Below are 27,913 nucleotides of genomic sequence, written 5' to 3'. Positions count from 1 at the left end.
TGTGGGTCCAGTTGTTCTGCCAAGTAAGTTGGCAATAAGATAAACCATCGTCCTACTGCCCTAAACTAACATCCTACATTCTAAAAATGTAAAATAATGATTATGGCGCAGTAAGATGCCTCTTCAGGTTCTCTGCCCAATTTTATTTTCCAATTACTCAAGTTTCCTCAAGCAACTGGTAATAACCAACATTAGAATCTCAATCTGCGGATGACATAATGATACTTGTGTGGTAAATGTATACAACTGTGATTTACACATCTTACCAGAAGTAAAAAAAAAAGTTCTTTAAGTGGAATATGGATTTACCCTAAAATAAGAAAAAAATGCCACATCGTTCTAATTCAGCACTCCAAAGTTTTGATTCCAACCATATTAGATCTTGGTAGATAAAAATTAGAATTGCTCTTCATTCAAATTCTTTGGAGTGGTGATTGACCAAAAATTACAGTGGAAACCTGAAATTAATATATGTAGAGAAAAGTGTGAACAAGCCTTAAATGTTCTAAAATATATGTTAAGAATTAAATATGGTGCACATCTGTACAGCGATGTACCAAACCTACAACGAACATCTTCACGCTACCAAAACATAGACTTGATCAACTGGGCTGGACAGATTGTAAAGCCAGCAGAAAGATGTATTGGACCTCACCAGATTCAGTACAGACAGCACCTATCCTCTGCAGAGGCATAATTCCTTGGGGGAACAGACACTGCAAAGGTCATATATGCCTAATTTCATCAAACGTAGCTTTCAAATAGGAAAAGAGGTTCAGGAATAGCATTGACATAATTGCACATGAAAGAAATGTGCCAGAGAAGTCTGCCGTACTAGCTCTTTAAAATTGGTATAAAACACAGCTCGACGTGTCCCCTTCCTTCCAAAAAAAGAGAGCTTTACTTCTGCTGTTGGGTGAAGTGGTCTGTTCTTGCCTACCAAAAGGAGCATCATTATAAACAATATGAACAAATCTCAAATCAGAATATCTATAGTTTCATTGTGATTTATAAATTATTTAATTTGTGGGTGGGTTATGGTCCTATATGAGGTGGGATTCTGAGTGCTTTGAGCCCTGATATTTGTCCGAGTCCATCTGATGTGTTCCTAGTAGGAAAGAGGGATACAAATCACTAGTAGAACAAGCGATTGGTATCCACGGCGATGGCGTGGTTGGGGCTGCAAAGTTTGCATATAAGATGTAAGGTTACAAAATAGGAAATACTTTGGGTGCAATGATTAATATTTTATCCAAAGAAGAATTCTCCTCAAACTGTCACACATGGCTTGGAGACACAGAGAGAAGTTTGGTGTACAGAATTCCAACCACACGCAGTAAGTTAAGAAAAAGGGTAGTGTAAGCGAAAGAAATCCTTGTTGAAACTTCCATTTCTGCAATCAACATAAATACAGTAATTTATCTCACAAAATTTCTGAAATCGCCTTACCTAGTTAAAATCTCCTGTTCAAACCAACAATCACACATAATTAGTCATTATTAAATACATAAATAAAAAGTGAACAATTTTAAACTTCATTTTTTATTTTTTTGTAACTAAATTATTTTTCTTTTTCAATATATATTCAAAGAGAGAAATATAAAGGAATTACAACCAAATGCACGGAGCCTTCTCTTTCTCAGCTTCTGTCGTGTCTTCTGTGTCTTTCTCAAATCGCAGGTTATTTGTGTTCTGTTTTTTCTTTGCTCATTCTGGCAGTTTAGGCGGGTTGATGCCGGAGTCCAAATGGGAAAGGGTCAAAATCGGTGTGGGGCACAAAAAATAAATTAAAAAAAGTTACTGAAATTACCTCAAACAAGAACGTTTTGGGCGAGGAAGAGGCAATATCAGAGTATGCGAAAGGAACTAGGTAGGAAAATAAACAAAACCAAACAAAAAAAAAAAAAAAAAAGGAACAGTCTGGTATTAAAGTTGATTTAAATTTTTTTTTTTAATTTTAATATTTTTGTTGTTTTTTTGTTGTTCTCTTTTGCTGATTTTTAATTTTTTTTTAGTTTTAGTTTTTAAGGGGTTTGATTGTTGTTAGTTTCTTTTCAGACATAGTATTTATACTTCCCAGTGCCTGAATTATGGAGGGCATCAGTATGCACCTGATAAGAAATTATTTCATGCGGTGGATATCCTATGAGCTCTTTGAGTTTCATCCTAAAATCAATTTGTTATATTTCATGTTATCTTACCAATCATACAAATTTTATTCATTCTAACTACCCAATGCCAATAATCTCATGCTGCCCATTTTCAGAGTCACGGGTCCACAACCCAATTTTATTTCCCTTACTCCTAATGTTGATCGTTGCCCCATTAATCTTGTCGTTGAGACCATGAAAGCATTCCCCAATCATATTTAACACCTGAAAAACATCAAGTGATTATGGTTTAACATAAGTTATTAATAGTACAGAGTGGTAGACATTGTAACTCACCAGTTCCAACCAGTAATGGTCCAATCTCTGATGTGATGTCTTTTTGTCAACATTTAGTATCCATCGACCTCCATTCTTGTTTGCTTCGTCTTCCCACATTGGCCGAATCCCCTTCTTAAAAAGTGAGTAATCACATCCTCCTTTCAAATGGCTAACCGGCTTGATATGGTTAAATAAACTAAGAAAAAAATTTGTAATGACAATGATGGGCAAGCTGCCATTTCATCAAGAATTACACAAAATTAAGAAAACTACACCACAGCACAGTGGGAATTTATTATATAAGCTGATCAAAAACGATTAGGGATATTGCCAATTTTATAGTATGTACTTTTGCTAACTTTTTTATTTTATTTTTGTTTATAAATGGCATTAAAACTTATGGAAATTTATTTATTTTTTTACTTTTATTTTTACTGAAGGAAACTTTAATTGTGGGATTTTGAAGGTTTTAATTCCATAATTTTGTTTATTGGATAATAATTTTTTTTTTAAATTAACACCGTGTAAATATCCTCTGTTAGCTAAAATCTCTGTGCACCTTTTAGGCATAGGTGTGAGGTCTGGAGACAATGGAGGAAAGAGCAGATGGGAAATTCCCAGATTTTCTAAACATTGATGAACAATGATCAATGAGATCCCTGGTTTAAGGGATGTATTTCTCAATAATTTCTCGGACATAATGGACTGCGGTGAAGTTGCCTTCAACAGTATGGACTTCAGTCCATCCTCCAGTGTTAATCCCAGCACAGACCATTACACCGCCCCCTCTAATTTGCACTGAAGGGAGCACGCACAGCCTGGGGCATTGTTTGCATCCCCATGACATTATTTCTGTCCTCTCTTAGCGATGTAATGTGCCGAGATCCATTACCAGGCCTCCCATTGGCACTTCAAGTCTCTCAGAATCGTTCTAAAGCCTGGGAGATGACACTCTGGGAAATGCCGACTGCCTCTAGGATATCCACTTGCCGGAGCCCTTGATTATTGATATTACGAACTTCTGGTTCAAGATGATGTATTTCCATGGTTAAAGAGGATTAAAACAACTGAATTAAAATGGAGAAAAGACGAAAAAAGGTGTTTGTTTTCAAAATGAATAATGTTCATGTTTACTATTTTTAAGTAAATCCGTTTTTTATTTTTTTTTAAACGATGGTTTGCAACAGCAGAGGTTATATTAACCCTCGGGGTGCCGGTATTTTTGAAAAAAAAAAAACCATTTGTAAGTATGAAGGGTTCGAATGCAGGGCCGCTGGATTCGAACCCGGGACCTTTACCTTACAATGATGAGCGCCGTGTCAACGCCTAAACCGTTGCGGCCACCGACACCCACAAATCCGTTATTAAAAATGAGGATTAACATTTGTTTGTTTTTGGTTAGTATTTTCTATTTTGTTTTACCCAACTAACAAGAATATATCAGTTAATTTAATAAAATTAATACAATAATTATAAATTACAAATATCCCTATTCATTTTTGAGCAGTTTAAATGAATATTTATTTATATATGGGAAATTAGCCCTTTACAAGTACATCATAATAAAAATATTGCTGCCATAACAATATTAAAAATAATATAAATATACAAAACTACATATAAATCAATAAAGTATTTTTAAAAATGTTTATAATTTAAAAAATTTTAAATGAAAAAAATAGTTTTAGATAATTTAACAATTATAAGAACAGAACTTAAAAATGGTAAAAAACTTGAATATATATATATTTTTTTAATAACTTTTCATTTAAACGTGGAATAATGATTTTTTTAAATCTTCCCGTTTCGCCTCTCCAAGAAACAAATAATTTTGACGCTATTTATAATTTTAAAAAATTTCGGCAGTTCAAACTTGTTTGTTGTATTTTTAATTTCCGATTTTTTAAATTTTTTAATTTATTTGTTTTATTTTATAATGTGGGGGTGCTTACCACCAAAAATCTTCAACCGTCCCGAAACTCCCCACCTCCATCAAGCACTCTGCCCAGGACTTTGTCTTGTTCCCGTCCAGGTACCAAAGGGTCCAAGTGTGCTCCAAAGGGTGCTTGTAATCCCAATACGAGAACACCTCCATTTATATTTAATTCCTGAGAAAAGAACAGACAAAAAAATTAAATACGATTTTTTTCCGTTAAGGTTTAGGTTATGCTCTTTTTTTTCTTTTTTTTTACGAGAACTGACTTTTTCCGTTAAGCCATTTTAGGATGAGCGTTTTATATTTTAAAAAAGGAAATAAGGAAAATATAAGATTTATTGTAGCAATTGTTTTTTTTTTACCTTTGATTTATCTAAAATGTGAAAATGTGTGCTCCTAGAGAGTTCTTTTTTTTAAATTGAAACTGGGGTCAAAACAATTTTTTACTGTTTCCTAAAACATTTTTTGTTTTTTCCAACTGAGGTTACTTGATTTCCGGAAAAGAAAGGTGGGGCGAAAAGGGGCCCCTTCTCTTAGTTTAAACTTATCAAAGCCCTTTTATTCGACTTTCAACTGTGAATCGTATTTTTCCGACAATTTTCTTTATTTCGGTCTTATGCTCGCTATCATAAAGTCGTCTCAGCATAAAATTGCTGTGGATGAAGGCATTGTCAATCGACACTGCTAGTCTGTTTTGCTAAAAGTGGGAGTACCTAAATAACAATATTTCGCGTAAATTATCTATTAAAGACACAATGTGTTATGTGAGCCGTGTGGAGCACCATTGGGTGTATCACCTCATCACAAGTTTCAGGTCAATTACATTTTAGAATTAGCACAACAATAAGTACAAATTTTTTACAAAAGTTAACAAAAACGTATAATTACAAATATTATTAATTATAATTATACGTTGTTATTGTAACTTTTGGGATGGCTGAATGAAAGAGATGATAGATTTAAAGATATTTCATTTTGAAATGGGTACAACCAAAAAAACCATATATACTGTACGATTCAAACAAACAAGAACATACTCTTACAGAGGAGTAGCCTGATTGAACCATAGCTCTGTGTGGGTGAGAACAAGCTGATTTGCACTCTACTGCAACTCACCAGTTTGTCCCTGGTCAGGAAGAAATTGGGGATGTGATGATTGAACCATAGCTATCTGAGGGTGAGAACAAGCTGATTTGCACTCTGCTGCAACTCACCAGTTTGTCCCTGGTTGGGAAGAAATTGGGGATGTGATGATTGAACCACAGCTATCTGAGGGTGAGAACAAGCTGATTTGCACTCTGCTGCAACTCACCAGTTTGTCCCTGGTCGGGAAGAAATTGGGGATGTGATGATTGAACCATAGCTATCTGGGGGAGAGAACAAGCTGATTTGCACTCTACTGCAACTCACCAGTTTGTCCCTGGTTGGGAAGAAATTGGGGATGTGATGATTGAACCATAGCTATCTGGGGGAGAGAACAAGCTGATTTGCACTGCTGCAACTCACCAGTCTGGCCCTGGTTGCGAAGGAATTGGGGATGCAAATGCAAAGATTGAATCATAGCTATCTGAAGGTGAGAACAAGCTGATTTGCACTCAGCTGCAACACAGCAGTCTGGCCCATACTACAAGGAGGAATTTGGGGACTTGGTGATTGACCCAGCCAGTTGGGCATAAGAACAAACCAATTTGTACTCTACTGCCTAATGGCGTGGATAGCCCTGATTCCTAGTTTCCTGATTACAATTACTTTCCCTAGTTATCCTACCGGATGAATGCTGTATAACTACATTTATTACTACTAGTAAATATAACAACATAAGTTAGAAACAAAACAAGCCAATTTCACTGGTACTCTTTACAATTATTATTCATGCTACAATGTACACTTAGTAAAACATACCAAATGAAATCAGAAATAAAAAATTTCACCAGTTGATTTTTGTGTATGTTGTTTTCAATTTGAATTAGAAAATAGATAACATTATTTGTTCATGTAAATGAACTTTAATCAATCCTTAATTGCATAACATTCAGGATTATTTAATATTGCACCATTTAAGAACTATTTGTTTCCACTAATCTATAGCTGTAGGCCACACGCCAGTGTGTCCGAAAGAAATGCCTTTTGTTTGCTTATATGGCCTGTGCAGGATCTATCTCTACAATCTTTCCTTGATCTCTGAGCAAGACTTTGGTTTCCAACTTCTCACCTTATCCTCTATGCTAAGACACTGACCATAGAAATGCTTAACTAGCAAAAAGGTTTGGACTCTTTCTGCAGTGTGGCCTTTTTCTTACAAGTATGAGTATACTTACTTCTTCATTGGTTTCTAGCATCCAGTTTGTCTCTGATTGGACATCCGATTTAGCTTTATGTTTGTAACCTTTAACTGTAAACGCAATGTGCATTTCAATCTCATGAACACTTGAAACTATGAGTTTTGGATATGTTAACTATTCAGATTGAGTTGGACTGATTTTGGCTTGAAAGATTAGACTTAGGTGTACAAGGTAAAAAGCTCTTTAGATACATCAGTATACAAACAAATTGTTTCTTCTGTGAGCAGAGGTTTTTCCCCGTGCTCCTTAAATTGTTGAATTTTAAAAGAAGCATTTAAAATAAGCATTTTAAAACATGCACCAAGATTTACCAGGAAGGGTAAAATTATGGTCAAAACGCAACTATTTTATGAACTAAAAAGTCTATAAATATTTATTATATCTAAAACATATTGAAAATGCTTACAATTTACATCTAAAGTAGACTGTCATTATCCATGGGGAATACACACCAAGCACCACCGTGTAACTGTAGGTAATAGGAAACATCTAAAATTTCAGGTGTCGAATTTTCTTCTATTTGCATACCAATCAGACACTTTCTGTATCGCATGTGCCATCGTCAACTTATGTACAAATATTTCAGGTTGTTTTATTTATTTTCTTCTTTCCATCACTGAACCTCCCTTTATTGCATATTGGTTTAGTTCTGTTAATAAATTTCTAGACTGAAAAATTGATTAGGTACTAAACAAAACCTGTATTGGATACAAAAATACCTGCAAGTTGAGAACGGAAGAAAAGACAATTGGGCTGTGTGGTGTCATCAGTGGTCTGCCTATTTTTGTTGCTTCCGTCCAGATCTCAAGATCTTCAGCATTTTACCAGCTTCAGGAGATAAGAATAAAAGAAAAATTGGAAAATCAAAATTTCGACTTTATTTTATTGTTTCACATGTAGGAGCACTCTTTCACAGACAAAAAATATGGTACAAAAAAAAGATATTAAACCACAATGGAATAATAATGAAAATAGTTGAATACTTCAAGTTATAACCAGCGATTAATGTAAATGTAAGCAATAAAACAATTAGAATGTATTTTAAATAGAAAACAAATATCAGGGTGAAAATAGTGTAACGAGACATTATTGAAATGACACATTGTTTCTTGAAAAAAAGCACACTTTCCCTGTATTTCATTTTTATTATACATACACGACATACCGATATTATAATTTAAATTTTAAAAAAGGAGAAGAAAGAAGAACCAAAAAAATTAAAAAAATTAGATTTTCCCAAACTATCCTTCTTTCAATTTCCTTCCATGCTTGATTTCTTCATTCCATGATTTTATTAACCGTTGTGTTTTTACCGCATCCGATAAGAATTGACCTCATGGAGGGAGTCGTATTCACCATCGAAATTGACAGCAATCTTGAAATCAAGGTCACGCGAATTTCGAGGGTTCGGCCTTAATGTGAAAGTACCGTTCACAATTTCATCCCTCTTTGCCGTGATATACTTCTCAAGATAAAACACCTGTAAAAGTAATAATTATGTAATTAACTCAGTTCAAGTGTTAAAATTATTAAGTTATATTACGGTTTGCTTCCAGTGCGTGTAGGGAGATTCTGGCGATGTTGAAAGCCATACTCTGTGTTTTAAATAACATCAAATTAAGTTTGTAGGATTGGCTCAAATTTATTTAAAAGAAAAAGAAACATTTTTTTCACCTTTTATGACATTTAGTGAATTCGACAGTAAAATAAGTGACGAGTGCTTGTATATAGTCATCTCTAAAGACCTGCAGAGCGAAATCAGTTGAGAAGTTCAGATCAGCCTTTGTGACTGTGTATAGATCCACTTCTTTAATCAACGATGAATTGGTAACGACCTATAATTACAAAAATGATTAAGTCTCGTACAACAAATTTTGTCACGAGGTTCTAACCTGTTTTGGATCGACAATATCGACTAGTGGTTCAGTAATAGCAACTGAGCGTATCGAACTCATGTTAAAACCGTAAACGTTGTCCCACCAGTTGATCTTCTCATCCTTGTACTGACGGTCCTCAATCGCAGTTATGTACAGAGATGCACGGTCGGGAAAGAGCAAACCACCCGGGCAAAGCCACTTGTCACGGGCAAACACAACTGTGTCAAGCATCGACTCGTAAAATAAGCAGTAACTGGTTAGAAGAGAAAATAAATTAAAGTTTACCTAATCTGCCTAATTGGCAAAACTGAAATAAATTCAGGCATTCTATTATAACTATTAACTTCATCCTCTAAAAAAAGGGTCGAGTTTAAAAATATAGGAAGCAAATGACTGAAGTTCAATAAAATTTTTTCCTTCTCACAGAATAATGCAATAACAAAACAATGATTCAACAATTTTATGTAATCTAATTGATATATGTAGAGATTAGTGACCATTAATCGATAGTTATTCAGATATCGTGAGATGCGGTCGGGTGTGATGTAGGTTTCAGAAAAACATTTTCTTTATCGTGCCAACGTTTCGATCTTTTATTGAGATCATCTTCAGGGCTAAAAGTGTTTGTCTTCTGTGTAATTGTGCCATCCTTGCATGTCGTGTTGAGAGTGCCACTGCCAGTGAAGATGATCTCAATAAAAGATCGAAACGTTGGCACGATAAAGAAAATGTTTTTCTGAAACCTACATCACACCCTACCGCATCTCACGATATCTGAATAACTAATTGATATAATAAATATTTACTATACACTATATATAATTGAAAAGATCTGTTAGATATATTAAAAACAAATGAAAAAGCTAACCCCATCCATTCGGAGATGATTATGTCAACCTTTTGGACATCTTCAGGCAGTTCTACCTCTTCAACTTTTCCTTTGACAATCGTAATGACATTTCCGAGCTTGTTATCATTAACGATTCGCCTGGCATACTCAACAATGTTTGAGCACTCGATCCCGATGACCTTTCTCGCACCGGCCTTAGCGGCGAACATTGAAAGAATGCCCGTCCCACATCCGACATCCAATACGACCTTGTCCTTGAAAAGGTGCTTATTATGGTAGATGGAGTTGCGGTACGTAAGAGTACGAACCTGAAATATAAAAAAACACCAAAGAATGTAGATAAAAAAACTGAAAAAATGGTTATGAATATATCATATATATTATGCTAATATAATAGTATATCAATTTAATAGTTCAAAAGGACAGTTCTCACAATTTACAGATTTCTTTCAGTTTGACGATGGGCCTTTAATTGCACAAAATTCAGGAAAAAACTATCCTTTCAGCCTATTAAAACAGAAGGCTATCGACAAGCTATAAAGTTCTTACTTCGTCCTTAAGCATTTCCTCATGGATCCCAAAATGGGCGTATGAATCAAAATAATAATCCTTCGAAGTCATCTCCTCTGGATTTATATCACCGCACTCATCGGAATTGGAACCGTTTTGCAACTCCATGAGGACAACTCCTTCTACAAATATATATTAAAAAAATGAATAAAAAATAAAAATATGATTAACTTTGGTTTACCCCCCCCCCTATCTATTATTATATGAGAAACAATAGAAAATGGCCTTAAGGGGGTAAGACAAAATCTAGTTGTGCTGTCATGCATTCGACTGTGTTCTCGAGCTTTCGCGGATGAAGCAGCCGATGGCTCAGTTCCTCAGGTGTGTGAGGGGGGACTTCCATGAGAGCAGAGCCAGGCCCATCAGGTGAAATTAAATTTATTAATCATTTTAAAAACTATTTTATTTTTGCATGAATAATAAGTCTTTTAATATGTATTGGAGGCTCTAATTGATTCTCTCCAAACTTTTGCCTGCTTTCAATATACTGTTCCTTCTTTCTTCTCAATTTGTTTTATTCTCTAATGTGTCGCAAAATGCTTCCTCTTCCAAAATGGAAAAAAAACCGTCCTGACTCTTGGTGAAAGAGTAAATTTTTGGAGTATGTTACATTTTTTATGCAGGCCAAAGCTTTTCTTCAAAACAGCTCAGGGAAATTTTAACCTTGAGGGACCAACTTATGCGTCTACCAAGCAATGGATTTTAACCCACCTTTAAATCAAAGTTTCAAGTTTAAAAGGGATATCAAGGCCGCTTCAAATCCTTATGTGGAAATTCTTAAAGAAATTAATTATTTGGTGAAACAGTCAATTAATATTAATTTGTTTCCTTGTACATTAAAAAGTACAAACAATGAAAAGAACAAGTTCAAACACTGTTATGTCTTCCACTACGTTTATTTCGAATAAACTATTTTTTTAGTTCTAAATTGTATCTCAATTTTGGGTATCATTGCTCTCCTTATAGTACTCAACATTTACAAATTAAACATTCATGGCAGTTTTCTGGAACCAAACACCCGCGAATGTTAAGAGATTATTGTAATTATTCCTTATATGATAAGATTGTTTTAAATAAAAGAAAGATACTTTCAAAGTTTTATTTAAGTATGGAGATTTGTATCCCCTTAAAATCTCTCTTATTTTAGGGGGAACTCCCAGGACCTTTCTTCTCAATTGAGGACTTTCCTGGAATTTAGCTAGGTGAAATCACAGTGCACTAATCTGGCATGGCTTGGTAACAATTTTTCTTATAAATTAATTATCCTTCAACTAAATCTGCACTTGATAATGGATAGATTCAGTCATTTAACTCTAGACAAGAATTTTCTTGAAATAAATTGATGCGCTTAAGAATAACTTGTGAACACCAGCTTACAGCCTTTAAAAAAAAAGTGGTGTTTCTGAGTTCCTTTGTCACTTCTACAAGGGTCTCTCTTTTCTCCTACCACACGTTTGCTCTCTGCTCACAGCTCCTCTTGAGTCCCTTGAAAAAGACCTTTGATTTTTATATTGGTCCCAATAAGGATGATGACAGTTTTATCGTGTGAGGTCTGGACCCTTGTGCTGTCCAAGTGTCGTATTTCCTCATGCTTCATGGGAACCTTCCTTCTTTTTGCTTAGTTTAAATTCTTGGAGGAAACAGGGATGATTTATTGCATTATAGTTTTGTGTCTTTAGCATGTGTTAATAGTGAATGTAGTTTATTAGATCCATTATATTTAGTGTTCTAATTGACCAAATTCCTTCCTTCAATTAATTATCCTTTGTATGTAAGGTCTTGGTTGAAATGAAAAAGTTAGTGTCATGAGCAGGACACGAACCCAAGACCTTTGGCTCAATACATCGCTGCTCTAGCCACGAGCTATCGTGGCTTTGATCCACTCAGACACCAACTTTTTCATTTCAACCAAGACCCTACATACAAAGAATAACTAATTGAAAGAAGTAATTTATTAGCTTGAATGTGTAGTATGAGAGGGTCGATGGCTGAATGTTTAGTACCCCATTGACCTTGAAATAGGTTAATATGTGTGGAGGAATATTTAGTACCACTAATTGAATGAATGTTACCTAAATAGGAGAGAATGTATTTAAGAATGAGAATGAATGGGCTTGGAACTGCATGTGTTAGGTGCTGAATTGTCCTAGCTGTTAACAGCATCCAAAGCCCAACCTTAGTGGCTGGACAGATAAGAATGAGGCCTGTCCCTAGAATGCCAACACTCGGGGTTGGTGTTTCTCGAGGGGCTGCCCGGTAATTTATTGTAAATAACAAAAGCTGGAATTGCCCATGGGCTATGAATAGTGATAGGCTAAACTCTGCACATGTTTTTATGTATATACGTACATGTGCGGATTTGCGCTTATTAAATCAAAATCAAAATCTAAAGGTTGCATACAGTTAATACTGAAATTATAAAAATTGTATAGTATTTTTAAAAGATGAGCAGGGCATATTAAAATAACTTTTAATTGAAAAACTAACCTGAATTTTTGTTGGGCATCTCCCCGTTTTCGACCGGAACCGGCCTCGCGGCATAATCGACCTGCACGTCCATCTCTCAGTTGTGAAAAATACGATTCGAACTGAAATAAAGAAATGTCACCGTGTTTTAAACCCATGGATTCGACAACTGCCTAGGACATTTTCGACTGGACAAAGGTGGAGAGGAAAAAAAAACTTTAAATAATCATGTGACGCTCCGTTTTCTACTCACTTCTTCCTCCCGTGTTTCTCCTCTGGTTCGGAAAATGGGCCGGCGTTAACGGACTTTTTTGCGAAAATGGTTTTACAAAAGATTCGTGCAAAAGCCGGGCTTTTGACACGGGGGTTGCGTAAATTAATTATTATTACACTACCTTTTATATACAGCCTCGGGAAGATGCGCGATATTCAGAAGTTGGCCATCTTAACTTTTCCCCCACCTCAGAGAACCGACGCCGGATTGTAATCAAGTCTCGGAAATAATACTTTCAAACTTTCTTTTATTAATTATTTATCAAAATAATCTTGCGAAAAAATGGAAAAGTTCGTAAAGAAATCGTTGCTAAACGCACGATAGTGTATTATCTACTTGCATATTATCAGCCAAATAAAGACGGTGCGCGGGAGGGGCTCCCTTCCATCTCTTGGAGACCCAAAAGAAAAATCCCCAATTTCTTATTTAGTATTTTATTCTTTTAACTTTAATGAAATAAAATAAATATTTTTAATTTGCTGCAATACTCCAAGGATGTAGGTTTTCACAAATTTTCTTTTCAAACGAGCCAATAAATAAAAATTCATCATTATTCCATTTCCAAGTTCGTTTAATAATTGAACCAAATAAAATGTTTGTCAATAATTTAAATATGAAATAAACGTAATATTTTTCATTTCAATAAAAAAAGTACTATTTATCTGTGAAAGTTTTAACGAAGAATCATTCTCTATCTCAAGAATTTTTTTCCTCATATTTTCATATTCTGGCAGAAGAATCGAAAAGTATATTTTAAAGAAATTAAAGAATAACAAAAAAATAAAAAATAAAAATTAAATAAAACATAACTTTCAGTGTTTGCAACCTTTTAGTTCTTGTTATCAGTGAATGCGTTGTCTTAAAATCGGCGATGTCATCGGGCTAGTGAACGCATATTTCCATCATTTTCTCTAGTTTAAAGTATATAGTGTAAAAAAATTGAAATGAGCGACATTGGTGTCTGGTTCAGGTCTTTGCCTATTTTCACGCGTTCTTGGCTCTCTCTGACTTTCGCCTTCACGTTGCTGGGACGTTTCGGCATTCTGCGCGCCTACCAGTTGACCCTCTCGTACGATCATATTGTCAAATACTTCCAGGTTAGCCGCATCTGTAGTTTTACTTCTATCTAAAAAGTGTGGTTTTTACGATCTGAACTTGTAATTTTCTTAGATTTTCGGCCGGCAAATATTACGTATAAATATGATTAAAATTACAGAATGATATTCGTTGGAATTTTCAATAAGTACACGAAACGCAGGTAAATGTCCGTCCAACTGCTGTCCTACAGATCTGTATCCGTTGCACAGAGATAAAAATGTTTCAGTGAGAAGTTCGAACAGGTAGTCTCTTCAATGTTCGAGACAATTCAGTTCAGGTTAAACAATATTTCCACTGTGCAGGTTTTTGCAAGTCGGTTTTTGGTTCCCATGGTCGGTTTTCCCATGTCCCAACCAGACCACCTTGATATACTTAGCCTGACAGACTTACGAGTATTCGCCAAATGCTACGGAACATTTGTCAAGTCTCGAGATGCTCGTCTTGGCATTCGCCAAACAGTATGCCTATGCACACATCAGAGCTTGTTCTACCACTTAGTTTGTGCGAAAATGGCGAATACGTATTTGCCAAGTGTCGTCTGAGTCCTCAATTTACTACCAATCGTGATGGACAACAGCAAACTTATTATGGCAGCTGTGGTTTATTTCCAAAGTTTAAATTTAAACTGTGGTTTTTGGAAGGGGGCAGGCAAAATTATTTCTATGCCACTTTTCAGAGTGAAAACTTACTATGCCTTGTTGGGGAGCTACATGTATAGAATAGGAATACATCACTAAACTGCCCGACATGCGACCTATGTGCCATCTAATATTAGAATGCCCGGAATATGAAAACCAGCGGAAACACTTGTTGGACAATCTGTACAGTGACCCTGAGTATTTCTGGCTCAGACTGGAAATATTGCAAGTAACGTCAGTTTTTTATTTAATCGATAAGTTTCTTAAATCAGTTAATATCTTGTTTTAAGGTAATATAAAAACAGTGAGTTGTCAAATTCCCTTACCCAATTTTGATGTAAGTAAATGGAGAAAAGACAATTTGAAAAGGGAAAAAGTACGCAATCAAAAGAAGGTATAAAGTTGGGTCACAATGAAACCTCGAAAAATAATCTTTCAGACATGTAACTCACCCAATTATTCGCTTTTTTGCTCAGTTGGCTCTGTAACGCTTTACAGTTCTTGCCTCACTGTTATTTACTAAACAGTTTTCTGCAGTCAGTTGTCCTTGTCTCAACAGCTATTCACTTCTCAGTTCACTCACTTTGACATCAGCTCTATGCTAACTCCGTAGATCATAAAGTTGTCTGTCATCTTCTTGGCAGTTTGTAATCGCCCACATTTGGCTTTACTCTCCTTGCCTCAACTCCCTTCGTTCAATTCCCTCGAGGTGATTCTTTTCAACTTCTGGTGTACAGCTCTTGGCTTATTTTTCGACATCATGACGGGAGTTGAATTTTTCTTTCACTGCAGAAACTTAAAAACTCCCATATTTAAAATTATTTATTATTGATACTTCCGAAATTAATGTTTTTCCCTTACCTCGGGTTGACTGCATAAATGGACTCCTTTGATTTGATTACAACCTGTTCATTCTGTTTTTATATCACTTCTGTTAGCAAGTAGTTAAAGTGAAATCCTGAATGAACCGATTCTTTATGTATATAACTTTAAGCCTAACGAGATGTTTATTTAGATTTGTGGTGCTTCATCGGACATGGCACATGTTGTCCTGCATTGTGTACATTCCAGTAAGGTACGGCCCTACTCTTCCTGGGAACCATCCTTCAGAAGTGCAATGCTAGCTGACAAAATATGTATCGGGAAAATTTGAAGTTCTTAATTTACCCAAGTTGGAGCTTTTTACTTAATCACCACACTTGTAATTCAGTCATGGTACTGATGTTGCCTGTGTAGTGTTATCCTTAAATTTTACAAATATGAAGGAAAAAAAAGAGGGCTTTTTAACTATTTATTTACAAATATAAAAAATATGTTAAAAATGTATTTGCTTTATGTTTTAGATATGGCGACCTTTCACCGCACTCTTCTTCTATCCACTTTCACCAGTAACAGGATTTCATTTCATCATAAATTGCTATTTTCTTTACATGTACTCAATAAGACTCGAGACCGGTAAATCATACGTTTTTAAAACATTCAATACACACAATAAAAATCATACTGATGATGAATGATCATGCGATTATTGATGACTTTTAGGTCAATTCTTTGGAAGACCAGCTGACTACCTTTTCTTACTTGTCTTTAATTGGCTAGTATGTGTTGTTATCGGCCTTCTGGTGCAAATATCAGTATGTAATCATTTTTATATTTAACAAAAAAATAAAATAAAATAAACCAGAGAAAAGTACAAGTACAAAACATTTTATATAACTAACATTCAATTTTGGAGACCGCCAAGTGGTCTGGTTGATAAACTCTCAGCTTGTATTTGTGGGTTTGATTCCCACCGTTGTTCCTAACCCTTTTTTCACTCTAACTTATCCCCCAACTATACATGATGAAATAAATTTTATTTTGAAGGTTCTCATGGATCCAATGGTATTGAGCATACTTTATATATGGTGCCAATTAAATCGTGATGTAGTTATTAGCTTCTGGTTCGGCTCTCGGTTCAAGGCGATGTACCTACCTTGGGTACTGCTTGCTTTTAACTCGATTGTAATGGGCGGGTAAGAATTGTCAATTCAAGATGATCAATCTAAATTTAATTGTAAATGTATTTTTTATTAGGGGTGTGATGGAGTTGTGTGGGATCATAGTGGGACATATCTATTTCTTCCTTATGTTCAAGTACCCACAGGAGTTCGGTGGCCCTCAACTGCTTTCAACACCTCAGATTTTGTAAGTGCTTATTGTTATTTTTAAATATTACAAGTCTTACGTAGTTTTTCGTTTTGACCTTTTAGCTATGATTGGTTCCCGTCTGTACGAAGTAGCAACGAGGGCTTTGGTCGACCACCTGATGGAAGCCCAAGGGGGTACAACTGGGGGCAAGGGCATGTTCTAGGTGCCCAGTAATTTATAAATGTACTCCTTAATTTTAAAATAATTATTTATAAAAAAAATATTAAAAAATGCTAATATATGTAAGTTTTTAAAAAAAATACCCACTACATTCTCATACAAACATTATGCAGGACGACCAGATTTATACTAATTATTCATAATGAATTTTGTTATATCGTTGGCCCGCTAGTTGAAATATATAATTTTTTTTTTAAATATATCTTTACCATCCTTATACATCAGTGTGTATTTGCTTCTGTGCAATTTTTTTCAACACCTTTTTGGTGACAGTGAGCGATTGTTGTTTAGATAATTTCAATAGAAATAATTTATTTTTTTTTATTGTTTAGTCAGTTACTGGTTCTTTGTTTTGTCTTATGGTATAGTTGACATGTTATATTATTGTGTGTAATATATTTATTATTTTTTCCGTTATTAATTGTGCCATTTTGATATTTTCAGTACAAATAAAATACATTAGATTCAGTTTTGTTTTTTAAAAAATAATTTATTATTTTGGCGTTTTAGTTTCCATTTATTTTTATTTTTTAAATAGACTCAAGTATTTAAAAATCATAGTCATTACACATCTTATAAACAAAAACATTTTCACATATTGTTCAAATTTATTTTCTTTTTAAATTTTTTATTACACTACCTATTTTTACATTTTTTTTAAATTTTTAATTTTTTTTTTTAAATAATAACTTTATATAATCTCATCTGGCTCTGATGGTGCATCCAAGTCCCTATAAGTGATAATTGGCCTATAATCCACAGACCTGGAAGAAATAAGTATAAAAATAAAATTTGTGACTGTGATTGATGTTAATTTTGATCTATATTACCTTCCACGAGGAAAGCCACCTCTCCCTCTGGCAAACGGGTGTCCTCCAAAATGGCCAAATCCCCGACCTTTAAAAGGTGGATACTGGTAACTGTAAATGATAATACATTTATTTATTTTTTGTAAGCTTAACATTTGAGCCAGGCATAACTTGGCAACTGCAATCCCTGAAAGGTCCTAAGTCATCGAATAACCGCTTAAAGGGATGAAAATAATGTCAGTTTTAACAAGTTCAATGTGATAGGCGACAAGCTCTTGGTACTTTCAAATCTCTCAAAAAATATTCCCCTAGTAAGTAAACAAGTCAAACAAAATAGGTCCCACAGTAAATGCGTTAAACCAAAACATTTGACTGGGGTCTTCTACTTCAAAAATTATATACACCTTAAGAGTAAAGGTCTGCTGTAAGCTGAAATACCTAAAGTTGTCCCCCCCCCCAAAAAAAATGAACATAGTTAAAAGAATAGGGTTAAAAACATTTTTATTAACTAACAATGCCCAAGCACTTGTACAACTGAGTAAAGGGATTTACACCAATTTCATGACTCGGCCTACAGTGAAATTCTAAATAAAAAAGGACTATTTAGATAAATTTCACTAACATGGAAATTACCAATCCTGCAGAGTTTTTGCTGTGCTTGGTCTTGTAACTTGGTGGTAACTTACCAATGTCTGGTCCGTTTTTCCGAAGTTCTTAGGTCCTAAGTTGCAAAACGTTTAGTATAAACAGATTTTAAATAATCATCAGTTAGGCTCAACAAATTTAGCACATGGTATACAATTTCTTTAAGATCATTTGTGGAGAAGGAACGCCAGTAGACACTGAGATTGTACAAAACTGATGGAAAAACTTAGACAGTACTGCACCTATTATGAATCGAAAAATTTTAAATGAGACCTTTTTATTTTTTACAGTACCTCCAGATAATAAAATGCAATTAAAAACTAAGTATTTTTAGCGAGGAAATGTTTCAGAGGATTGTTTATTCTGATGCACAAATATGCTCGATGAATTTGAAAACCCTCTAATCATACGAAAGGCTAAAATCTTAGGCATTCCAAAGAAGTCGATATCTTGTAATCTCTAATGTGACTCATGTTAATACTAAACATTTTTTCTCCCGCTCTTATTCCAAAAATAGACGCCTCTATAGCAGACAATATATCCTTCCCTAAGAGTGCCTCTTATAGTGGAAAAAAAATCCAAATTGAAATGCATTAAAATAAACAGAAAAATCAAATTAGAACAGATTTAGGCCTTCGAGACTATGCAGTCAATGTGTTCCATAGAATTATGTTTATACTTACTGGAAAGTAGGATCTGAAGGAGACGGTACATCTTTCTTTCCTCCTCTATTTCCAGGATGTTCTGCTAATTGGGGCCTCTTTGGATCTCTAAGATAATTGTTAAAATAATCCACCTATGGGAGAAAAGGATTTAAGATATATTACTGTTTGTAGATATTTGTATATATTTTTTACTCACTTCTTTTTTGACTTCGTCAAGTTGGTCTGAATATTTGTTGAAAATGTGCTTCCGGACAAATTGAGCCCCTTTGAATTTTTTACCTGAAAGTGGGCACAGCCATTTGTCTTTTGCCAACTCTTGTGTGTTGGCCTGTATAAACTTCTCGACTTCGGCTTCTTCTGATTTGGCACCGAGTTGAGTCAATTCTGCCTCTGAAAGTGTTTCAGGCGGTCTAACCAATGGTTCGAGTTTTGTCTTGTAAGATTCACAGTAATCATTTATTTCCTGTTGCGAAACCTAAAATACAAATAAAAATAACACATGTCGATAATAAGTGAATAAAAGCTTGCTTACTTCAGTATTTGATGGCATTCCACGTAGATGCATTATGCCACATCTATTGGGCATTTCATCCTCAGAAGTATATTGGCTCATGTTATAATAATCAACAGAATAGACGATACGCAAGTAGAGGAGGAGACGATCGAGAACTTTCAGAGCTGCGGAATGCCTGTTTTTTGAGTCGTCGGTGACAACTCCCTCCCCTAGCAGTTCCTCCTCTTCAGCTGGTGCTTCCTCCACAAGGAATTCCGTAATATCACGGAGTACTGGATTTCCGCTTGCAAGGCAGAATGAGCTGGCATCAGTCTCCTTGGCTGATTCTTCTTCTTCCCAGAGGCCATAGCGAGCGTCCAATTCCTGTATTATCCTCGCACAAAGTTTTATGTCATGAAGTACCACCTGTTTGTGAGCGGACAGCCCAGAAACACTTCTAACACGTCGAGAAAGATCACGGTTCACAATTGCGCCCATCTCACAATCTTTTACCTGCAAAAACATCCATTATTGATAAAATTTTAAATATGACATGATTTTTTAAAATGATTTATATTATAGTTCATTACAACACCAGGGAGCAAGTTTTCCGATTTTTTTTGTTTGAAATAGTATTTTTTTACTTTTTTTTTAAATGAAGGTATTCAACTATGAGGTTATATGAATCCGAGGGCGTCTTTTTTTTTTTTAAATAAAGCCCATTTGTAAGTGTCGGGTTTGAATGCAGGGCTGCTGGATTCGAACCCAGGACGTTTACCTTACAGTGATGAGCTGTGTCAATGCATATACCGTAGCAGCCACCGACACCCGATTTTGTCTTTACGGATCAATTGTTTTATTTTTAAACACTGAAAGCAATTAAATTCACTCGTAAGAAATTTGTAGAGAATACTTAATTGTAAATTATGTATTCAATAAGGAAATATTAAGGAAACAAATCATCATGGTATTATTTTTGCTAATATAAATATGTTTTCCTTTAGAAATGGTCATTGAGAAGAAAGTATCAATTCCATCATTAGAATTTCAACTTACCCTTATGTTGTTGATATTCCAGCATATTTCTTTGATATTAACATCTCTTCTAAAAGTGACCCAGCCTCGTCTAATCCAATGTTGTTCTGGCTGGGGGTCTGAAAGTGAAACTCTTAAGAATCCAGGATATTTTTTACAAATCTGCAAAGGGATAAGGCAAACAAATTAATTATAAGAATTGTACGTTTGTAATAAAAAAAATTAATAAATAAAAGTGTACCGTTTCAATTTCTTGCTTTGTAATCCTGGGCGAGATGGTGCGAAGAAAAATCGATGATGTTTTATGGAGAGGACGTGGAGTAAGAGGGACAACTTCATCATTTTGCTCTTTCTGTAAAAGAAAGTCAAAAATTATTAATGAAAAAACAAAAATTGGTTTTATGACTCACATCTGAATCATCCCCTTTTGGTTCTTTTTTATCTTCCTCTTTCATCTCACCTGTAATAATACAAATCAGCATTAAGGTATACAAACAATACTTAAGGCACCATTTGTCAGAAATCAATATAAATATGTTTAAATTTTCATTAGCCTTACTTTTATCTCTAATTTTAAAATTTATTTGATTATCTGCATTAAAATAAGAATTATGTGCAAATGATACTAAAAATGTGAAAGAAAATATCAAATTCAGATTTAATATAATTCAATCATGGAGAGAATTTACCATTGTGGAAAAAACCCTATTTACAATTATTATATTCTAATTTTTAGTGTTACAATACCATCAACAAAATTATGCATGTTGCATAACTCACCATTGTCTTTAATCTCGGAGTTTTCGTCTTCTTTTGAAGGTTCATCATCAACTGAATAAAAAAATGATTTTATAATAAATTCTTATTACTGCAGTGTACATAAATAGTAAGTGTGCAATATGGTTTTATTTAAAACAGTAATATACCTCCAGGAGGTCCTTCTTCTTTTTCTTCTTTACTTTCCTCTTTTTCTATATTATCTGCCTCAGCGTCTTCCTTAATTTCCTTGATTTCGTCCGTGTCTTTTTCTTCCCCATCAGGCTCCTTGACTTCTTTTTCTTTCTCCTTCTTATCTTCCTTATCAGGGGGAGTTTCTGTCAGTTCAAGTACCTGGAGGTCTAGGTCAGTACCTCCTTCCAGCCGGATGACAACAGAGTCGAGAAGTTTAACAACTGCATCACCCTGGTCTGCATCTACACGTACTTCATCGATCTTTGACTTGTTAAGCATTTCCAAAAACACGGACGCCCTTTTCTAAAAATAAAACAAAGTAAATAAATTTCAAAAAGCCTAATGTGGAGGAAAAAAACAACTCAAAATTAATATTTACCTTCAAAGCTGATATTTGTTCCTCTTTGCGCTTCTGTGACTCTTCAGGATGATATTTTAATTTAAACCTACAATTGCAAAGAAACAAATAAAAGAAATTAGTATTCTATTTTGAAATATCAATTCAAAAAATAAAACTTTAAAACTGGAGAGAAATGACTAACATGGAAATAAAATTAAAACATCATAATTTATTTTTAAAAAAATTCTGAAACTTTACCTTTTGTACACTTTTTTCGAGAGCTTTTAAGTTTTTTGTAATTTTTTAAAACAGGATTTTTTAGTAAAACAATTTTTTTTATAATTGCTCATATTCCGAAGAGAATGGAGACAAATGAGATTGTAAAGTAACATCTTATACATCAGGAGCCTAACAACCGTAACACTTTTTCAACGCACAGTTTATAAATTGCATAGAAAAAGATAATAATGAATTGGCGTCGTAAATTGTCGTACCCTTTTTAAAATATATTTGCTCTTGCTAGAAAAAGAGTTGGTTTGTGTGTTTGTCACAAATGATTAAAAAAATAAATAAAAAAATATATGTACATATAAACAAATACAAGTTTATAGAAATAATGATTGTCAAACAACACCTAAACAGTGTAAAAATGCAAGCCAAGGTTTTTTCTATTAAAATACATTGTAGGTTTTTTATTATTTTTAGATTTTTTTAGTTATATAAACATGTAAATGAATAATTAATTAATGTATCTCAATTAATTATTTAAAAAATTATAGATTTTTTTTTGGCGTGCACCACTGTATAGATATGTTAAGAAAACATGGGAACTTAAATTATTTACTGACAAAACTACTAGAATATCTACAATGCATAATAAAAAAGAGACAACTCTGCTGGAAATATTTGTGGCACTTGTTTATCAAAAGCATAGTGATACTGACAGAGGATTAATAATATTTGTAAACTGATGAAATGAAGTAATATTGAAAGTAATTTATGTTTTATATACTAACATAAATTACTATCTCTAGTTATTTTTGTTTACCAGTAAAAGTACAATAAAATCTTGATTAGTTCCCATATTTTACTTGAAATGAGAAGGTAGCTGTCAAGATGGATAACGTTGTGACCTTATAAATATAAAATGATTATTATTGATTAAATAATCATGAATACTTTGGACCACAGTATGGTCCAGAGTATTCATAAGTAGAAAAGTGGTCAATACATCTAATGCTTAAAACTGAATAAATAATGAAAAGTATCCAATATTACTAATTGCCTTCTCATATATAAAAATAAATAATACAAAAAAGAAAAAATATATAAATATACAGGTAGGCACATAAGTTTGGCCTAGTTATATTTACCACTCCTCTTCTTTGTGTGCGACAAAGAACTCATTAAGCTGCTGTCGCCTGAACTCCATTTTATATTCAGCATACTTTGAGATAGCTTCCTCATCCGTAATATTATCATCTTGCGTCTGCAGGAATGCTTTGAATGTCATAATTGGTGGCTGCGTGTCAACATCCCCTCTGTTGATTGTTATGGTTTTGTATTTTTACAAATATTTTCATGAGATTTATAGTTTCAAAAAAAGGCAAAAGAAAAAGACATGGTAAAAAATTAATAAACACAGAATTATTAAAAATAAATAAATTAATTAATTAAATAAATAAATAAAACATCTTCAAAACTCCTTCGTTTTTTGAATGTTTGTGAAATAGTGAAAGGTTTATTTTGTCTATTCTGCAAATCTTAACGTACCTAGAGTTCCCCGGCGGATAGCTAACACTGTCTGGCACCCAGGAGTTGTACGAGTTGTATGGTGGCTCATACCTCATTCGACGGATATCCTCGTTCCTTTAGAAAAGAAGAAATATAGTTGGGGAAACCCAAGCCGAAATGGTGTTGGACACGAAATCTCATTTGAAAGTGATTGAAAAGTCGAATATTGTGAAACATTGCAGTGAGGTTTGTAAAGTAATATAACTTTATCATCTATAATTGTCCTGGTATATATATTTGCCAGTTTTTTCTATCATGACAAATTCCGGCATTTTATCATCTTGATTTTTTCGTTTGGTCAGTTGGTGAGTTTTCTCATGGTGAATGGACATGTAAATCAAGATAAGAAAATTCATTTCTGTCAATGTGGAGTACGTTGTACAATGTTTGACTTGTTCCGAGATCACTGTCTCTAAGACTACACACTACACTTTTGATCAGCTAAGAAGCGAGTCTGTGATCTTCTTGTCTGCCTATCTTCGCTGTTTAGTGCATCAGGCATGTTTAACCTTTTTCACCAACTTCAGTCAGTTGCCATTTGTTTCCATTTAACATAGTATCAATAACTTAATATCATAGGCACCACTTGCAATGTAAAAGACTTGTTTAGTTTAAAAAACATAATAAACCAAATTATCATACACACAAACTACACACTAACTCTAGATGCCTCATTGCGTTTCATAAAACATCCTAATAAACTAAATACTTAACATTATCAAAAATAAATGGCATGCCATATGACCACACATAAATCTCCCATACACATCCTTCATAACAATGTAACAATGTTATCACACTGTTGCACAAATGGTTATTTCACATACATTTCTACTATTTGGCGTAGCCATGGGCAGCAATGTTGGCCATGTAGTGATGACACAATAACTGAACGCTGTTATAAAGCTGGGTTTCTACTGCATGAAAATCACTCGCGCAATAAGTTTTATAAAATTTGTCTCACATTGTACCTAGCCGGGACTCAGAAACTTTTGGCGTGAGGATGTTTCAAGGTGAGCCGACGAGCAGTCTGTTTTTTGGTGTGCTTACGTTGTTTCTTTCTCTACACTTAAACACACTTGTCTCGAGTTTGAGCATGAACAAGAACTTATCTGAATGTATCACAGCAAGCAATTTTTGTGGGATGTTAAAGAAAAAACTCATAACAAGAACAAGTGAAAGGAAGCGTAGAAAGAAATGAGCAACAAAATAGGACAAAGACCAAAAGTACAACAAAAAAAGATAGCAAACACTGTTGTAGCAGTTGGTATAGTTCTAAACTCATGCTTGTCTTTCCTATGGGTTGCAACATGTTTTGCCTCATGGAAATGTTTAACCTGAGAGTGTTTCACGAGTGATTCTTGCATTTAATTGGGCGAGTGATTTTTTTTCGTACAATATTTTACACAACTACCTTTCACATTACTCTTTCCCTCTTCGATTGATGAAATTTTAACAGCAGGACCCTCAGATCAAATACAAACATTAGACACAATTAACAACTTTACATCCTCACTTACAATTCACAGGAACAAATACTGTTCCTAGTCAAATAATAGTGTAATAAGACAAAAAGTTGGCAAAATAAGTACAGATTGGTACCAAAAACCAATGAATTCAGATCGCTACCTCTTACATATATATACAAATCCTAAACACTGAAAAAACAAAAGCAAACGCAACTTTCTAGAAATGGTTTACAATGACAGACACACAGCATTAATTACATCATAGGTACATGTAAACTCAGCCGTAGCTTTCTAATATTAGTAACTATGCCCATCAAAAATTGAATCCAGAAAATCCCCATTTTCAACTTTCTTTGAATCAAATAAAACCACCTTGACCAAAGAAAATTTCCCAGATTTACCAACAAACAGCAGAATGCAAATTCACTTTTCACAACAATTACACATGAAACAAACATGACACTACAAGAATAGCATCACACTTTATGTAAGTATGAAATATTTGGTACATCTATAGTGTATAATCATTTTTTATAATCAACATATGTTTGTAATTCACCCAGACCCTGAAGATGACTCGAATAAAGGTCAAAACATCGACAAAAATTCAAAAGGTGTTTATCATACTTTATTCCTGACCTCTCCTCACTACTTCAATAGATCATTTAACATCATTAAATCCAGTGTAGAAGATGGTGCAAAGCTAAACATGCCTTAACAGACCAACACCAACTTATGTGTAAAATTGTAACATGTTATTAAATGCAAAGCCAATGAGAGTAGGCAAATAGGTCGGAGACAATCACACTACAATAAGTATAATCAGTGAAAACTTAGAAAATTTAGTACACTTTCAAATGACAATTGAAACAAAAGAATAACGTTATGATTTCAAAATCAGGGTTTATGACTCCTAACTCCCCACATTTCAATCTAATACTGATTGCTGATCATAATCATATTTATATTACAATAACATAAATTATGAGGAGATTGGGATCGAAAGGCTCTGTTCACATGTAGGCAATTGGTATTCGAGACAGACCAAGGAGATGGAGGTTACACAGGGACAGACCCCCCATCATACAGTCGGGGAGACTGGAAGAAAATACCAATTTTTGTCATTTGGGATGTTCAGACTCTTTTTGTACAAAGGCACATAAGGGACATTGTCATTCATACAGTTCATTCTGTATCGAACAGATTGCTCAATCCGACTGTCATTACTTTTAAAAAATAGAAGTGACATTTTTGAGAATGATAACTTAATTTATTGGTTATTTACTTCATCTGGATCATGCATTGTATAGATAATATGAAGTAATGACATGCAGTAATTGTTAGAAACTTCCTTCCAGTAGTTCTTTACAAAGAAGGCGTAGCTGCCTTAGTCACATTCCTAATTAATTGGTGAATCCACATTATTCTATCCCTAGTTGTTTTTCATTTATCTAAATACCAAAGAGATACAGCTTCTAACTTGTCCAATAAAGATCGGATCAAGTGAGAACAGCTAGAGAGGAAACGACTGAATCTAATTGCCTAAATACTCTTTGTATCTAATACCGGTATCGCATACCAATCGCCCCCGTGCGAACTGGGCCAAGCCTGCAAAACTTCCTACAACTAGAACACGCATTTTAAGGTAATGAGGATGGATTTCTGAAGGTGTAGACGGGAACGGGATGAAAAGGGAGGAACTCAGTAGGGAAATGTAATATGATAGAAAACAAAAAGAACTTTGAATGAAATTTGCAGAAGTGATTTTCTTGAAGATGTCCATTTCCAAGTAATATTGTCTAAATAAAACTTACGGTTCGAATCTCATCCTTTTGTTAGGCGGCATATCCTGGTATCCCTGATAGCGATCCCTGTAGTCGTTCCTGACTCTCGACCGGCCCCAATCGCTGTTGATAATTTTTATTTGTAATAAAAGAATCTCGTTAAAACAATTGTAATATATAATTGTTAAGCGGCTCACTCTTCCTTCCTCCTGTCGTTCCTGTAAGACTCGGTCCTCTCGCCCTGAAACTTGTCCCGCCGCTTCTTGTCATATTCGTCGTCCGAGTCACCCATTTTTCTTTTTCTCTTATCCAAAAGAAGAAGAAAATAAACTCGAGACAAATGGATAAAAGACCTCGGTTCAGAAAGTGCAATCCTTTGTTTTTCTAATTTTCTTTAGATCTCAAATTGAAGTACGACGAAACAGAAAGCACAACCGCGAGAAAGTTAACCAAGCTTCCTATAAACGGACATCGCGCAGGGTTGAAATTCACAGGTATACCAACACTACTCCATCACAAAATTGTTTTAATTCAAAAAGCCAAAATCAATTGTTAAAATACGCAACTTTGTTTAATTTTGTTTGAACAAATTAAAAGAATCAAGACAAAATATTATTTTTAATTAGCATTAATTATACTTCATGTATAATTCAATTTTCCCCCTTCCAACATTTCTTATTGATAAACCCAAAGTCGATCAATTGCGATATTATATATATATAGCACAAAATGGTAAAGAAATTAAAACGAGACTTAAAGAAACAAAATTATGGTAATATCTAGTTGTGTTGTAATTAATATTTTTTGCATGTTCAAAATTGAGCGGTATTAAAAACCTGCTTCTCATTGGAACGTCGCATTGGCTGCGGATCGGAGGCTTCACTCTAACAATTTACGCCGAGATATCTGTTGTTACTCCTTCACCCTGATGATGAATGTTTAATCCTCGAAATCCGATCGTTTTAAACACAAAACCTGTGAGTAAGAGCCATCCTTTTCAAAAATTATATAATATATATGATAAAGTTTGAAACTTTTATTAATCGATTAATTATCACATCAAATTCGATGTTTTATC

At 34.2% G+C, this 27,913-nt stretch overlaps 4 protein-coding genes across 6 annotated transcripts; 1 reads left to right on the top strand and 3 right to left on the bottom strand.

The window, feature by feature from the left end:
- Nucleotides 1-1,553: 1,553 nt before the first annotated feature.
- LOC106672915 (eukaryotic translation initiation factor 4E-1A-like) lies at nucleotides 1,554-4,982 on the bottom strand. The gene is made up of 5 exons (XM_014404723.2): nucleotides 4,728-4,982; nucleotides 4,382-4,537; nucleotides 2,448-2,625; nucleotides 2,233-2,375; nucleotides 1,554-2,166 (listed from the first exon to the last, which is right to left on the bottom strand). The coding sequence occupies exons 2-5, from the start codon at nucleotides 4,522-4,524 to the stop codon at nucleotides 2,055-2,057; spliced, it is 576 nt and encodes a 191-aa protein (XP_014260209.1). The 5' UTR covers nucleotides 4,525-4,537; nucleotides 4,728-4,982; the 3' UTR covers nucleotides 1,554-2,054.
- A 2,588-nt stretch (nucleotides 4,983-7,570) lies between these two features.
- On the bottom strand, nucleotides 7,571-12,973 carry LOC106672903 (protein arginine N-methyltransferase 1). Of its 2 annotated transcripts, none has more exons than XM_014404705.2 (8): nucleotides 12,866-12,973; nucleotides 12,492-12,592; nucleotides 9,984-10,126; nucleotides 9,453-9,742; nucleotides 8,600-8,837; nucleotides 8,382-8,542; nucleotides 8,251-8,302; nucleotides 7,571-8,187 (listed from the first exon to the last, which is right to left on the bottom strand). In XM_014404705.2, exons 2-8 carry the CDS (start codon nucleotides 12,562-12,564, stop codon nucleotides 8,017-8,019), a joined length of 1,128 nt encoding a protein of 375 aa, XP_014260191.1. In that variant the 5' UTR covers nucleotides 12,565-12,592; nucleotides 12,866-12,973; the 3' UTR covers nucleotides 7,571-8,016. The 2 variants fall into 2 exon arrangements, with proteins under 2 accessions (XP_014260191.1, XP_014260190.1); XM_014404704.2 differs by having other exon boundaries at nucleotides 12,724-12,933.
- A 597-nt stretch (nucleotides 12,974-13,570) lies between these two features.
- LOC106672884 (derlin-1) lies at nucleotides 13,571-17,067 on the top strand. Its single transcript, XM_014404672.2, has 6 exons — nucleotides 13,571-13,841; nucleotides 15,824-15,935; nucleotides 16,023-16,114; nucleotides 16,347-16,495; nucleotides 16,557-16,667; nucleotides 16,733-17,067. The coding sequence occupies exons 1-6, from the start codon at nucleotides 13,689-13,691 to the stop codon at nucleotides 16,842-16,844; spliced, it is 729 nt and encodes a 242-aa protein (XP_014260158.1). The 5' UTR covers nucleotides 13,571-13,688; the 3' UTR covers nucleotides 16,845-17,067.
- Nucleotides 17,068-17,519: 452 nt separating this feature from the next.
- LOC106672883 (serrate RNA effector molecule homolog) lies at nucleotides 17,520-27,308 on the bottom strand. 2 transcript variants are annotated; one of them, XM_014404670.2, is made up of 15 exons: nucleotides 27,033-27,308; nucleotides 26,866-26,958; nucleotides 23,562-23,657; nucleotides 23,162-23,329; nucleotides 21,828-21,894; nucleotides 21,424-21,751; nucleotides 21,278-21,328; nucleotides 20,908-20,957; nucleotides 20,739-20,849; nucleotides 20,519-20,659; nucleotides 19,502-19,975; nucleotides 19,166-19,444; nucleotides 18,988-19,100; nucleotides 17,681-17,770; nucleotides 17,520-17,614 (listed from the first exon to the last, which is right to left on the bottom strand). In XM_014404670.2, the coding sequence occupies exons 1-15, from the start codon at nucleotides 27,125-27,127 to the stop codon at nucleotides 17,542-17,544; spliced, it is 2,229 nt and encodes a 742-aa protein (XP_014260156.1). In that variant the 5' UTR covers nucleotides 27,128-27,308; the 3' UTR covers nucleotides 17,520-17,541. The 2 variants fall into 2 exon arrangements, with proteins under 2 accessions (XP_014260156.1, XP_014260157.1); XM_014404671.2 differs by lacking the exon at nucleotides 23,562-23,657.
- Between the last annotated feature and the right edge of the window lie 605 nt (nucleotides 27,309-27,913).

The sequence above is a fragment of the Cimex lectularius genome, unplaced genomic scaffold, assembly GCF_000648675.2.
Source record: "Cimex lectularius strain Harlan isolate CLEC.00 unplaced genomic scaffold, Clec_2.1 scaffold46, whole genome shotgun sequence".
In the NCBI taxonomy this organism is placed as follows: domain Eukaryota; kingdom Metazoa; phylum Arthropoda; class Insecta; order Hemiptera; family Cimicidae; genus Cimex; species Cimex lectularius.
The sequence above is the reverse complement of the archived record's forward strand: the minus strand, read 5'-3'. Positions and strand labels throughout refer to the sequence as shown.

Coding starts and splice junctions, on each gene's coding strand:
- LOC106672884 (XM_014404672.2), top strand. CDS start 13,689: ATGAGCGACATTGGTGTCTGGTTCAGGTCTTTGCCTATTTTCACGCGT. Junction 13,842..15,823: donor ATATTGTCAAATACTTCCAG/GTTAGCCGCATC, acceptor TTTATGTTTTAG/ATATGGCGACCTTTCACCGC. Junction 16,668..16,732: donor CTTTCAACACCTCAGATTTT/GTAAGTGCTTAT, acceptor TTGACCTTTTAG/CTATGATTGGTTCCCGTCTG.
- LOC106672883 (XM_014404670.2), bottom strand. CDS start 27,127: ATGGGTGACTCGGACGACGAATATGACAAGAAGCGGCGGGACAAGTTT. Junction 21,895..23,161: donor GCACACAAAGAAGAGGAGTG/GTAAATATAACT, acceptor TTGCAATTGTAG/GTTTAAATTAAAATATCATC. Junction 20,958..21,277: donor CTCCGAGATTAAAGACAATG/GTGAGTTATGCA, acceptor GTATTATTACAG/GTGAGATGAAAGAGGAAGAT.
- LOC106672915 (XM_014404723.2), bottom strand. CDS start 4,524: ATGGAGGTGTTCTCGTATTGGGATTACAAGCACCCTTTGGAGCACACT. Junction 2,376..2,447: donor ACCATTACTGGTTGGAACTG/GTGAGTTACAAT, acceptor GATGTTTTTCAG/GTGTTAAATATGATTGGGGA. Junction 2,167..2,232: donor CATGAGATTATTGGCATTGG/GTAGTTAGAATG, acceptor AATTGATTTTAG/GATGAAACTCAAAGAGCTCA.
- LOC106672903 (XM_014404705.2), bottom strand. CDS start 12,564: ATGGACGTGCAGGTCGATTATGCCGCGAGGCCGGTTCCGGTCGAAAAC. Junction 10,127..12,491: donor GATGCCCAACAAAAATTCAG/GTTAGTTTTTCA, acceptor ATATATTTGTAG/AAGGAGTTGTCCTCATGGAG. Junction 8,188..8,250: donor ACACGCACTGGAAGCAAACC/GTAATATAACTT, acceptor TTACTTTTACAG/GTGTTTTATCTTGAGAAGTA.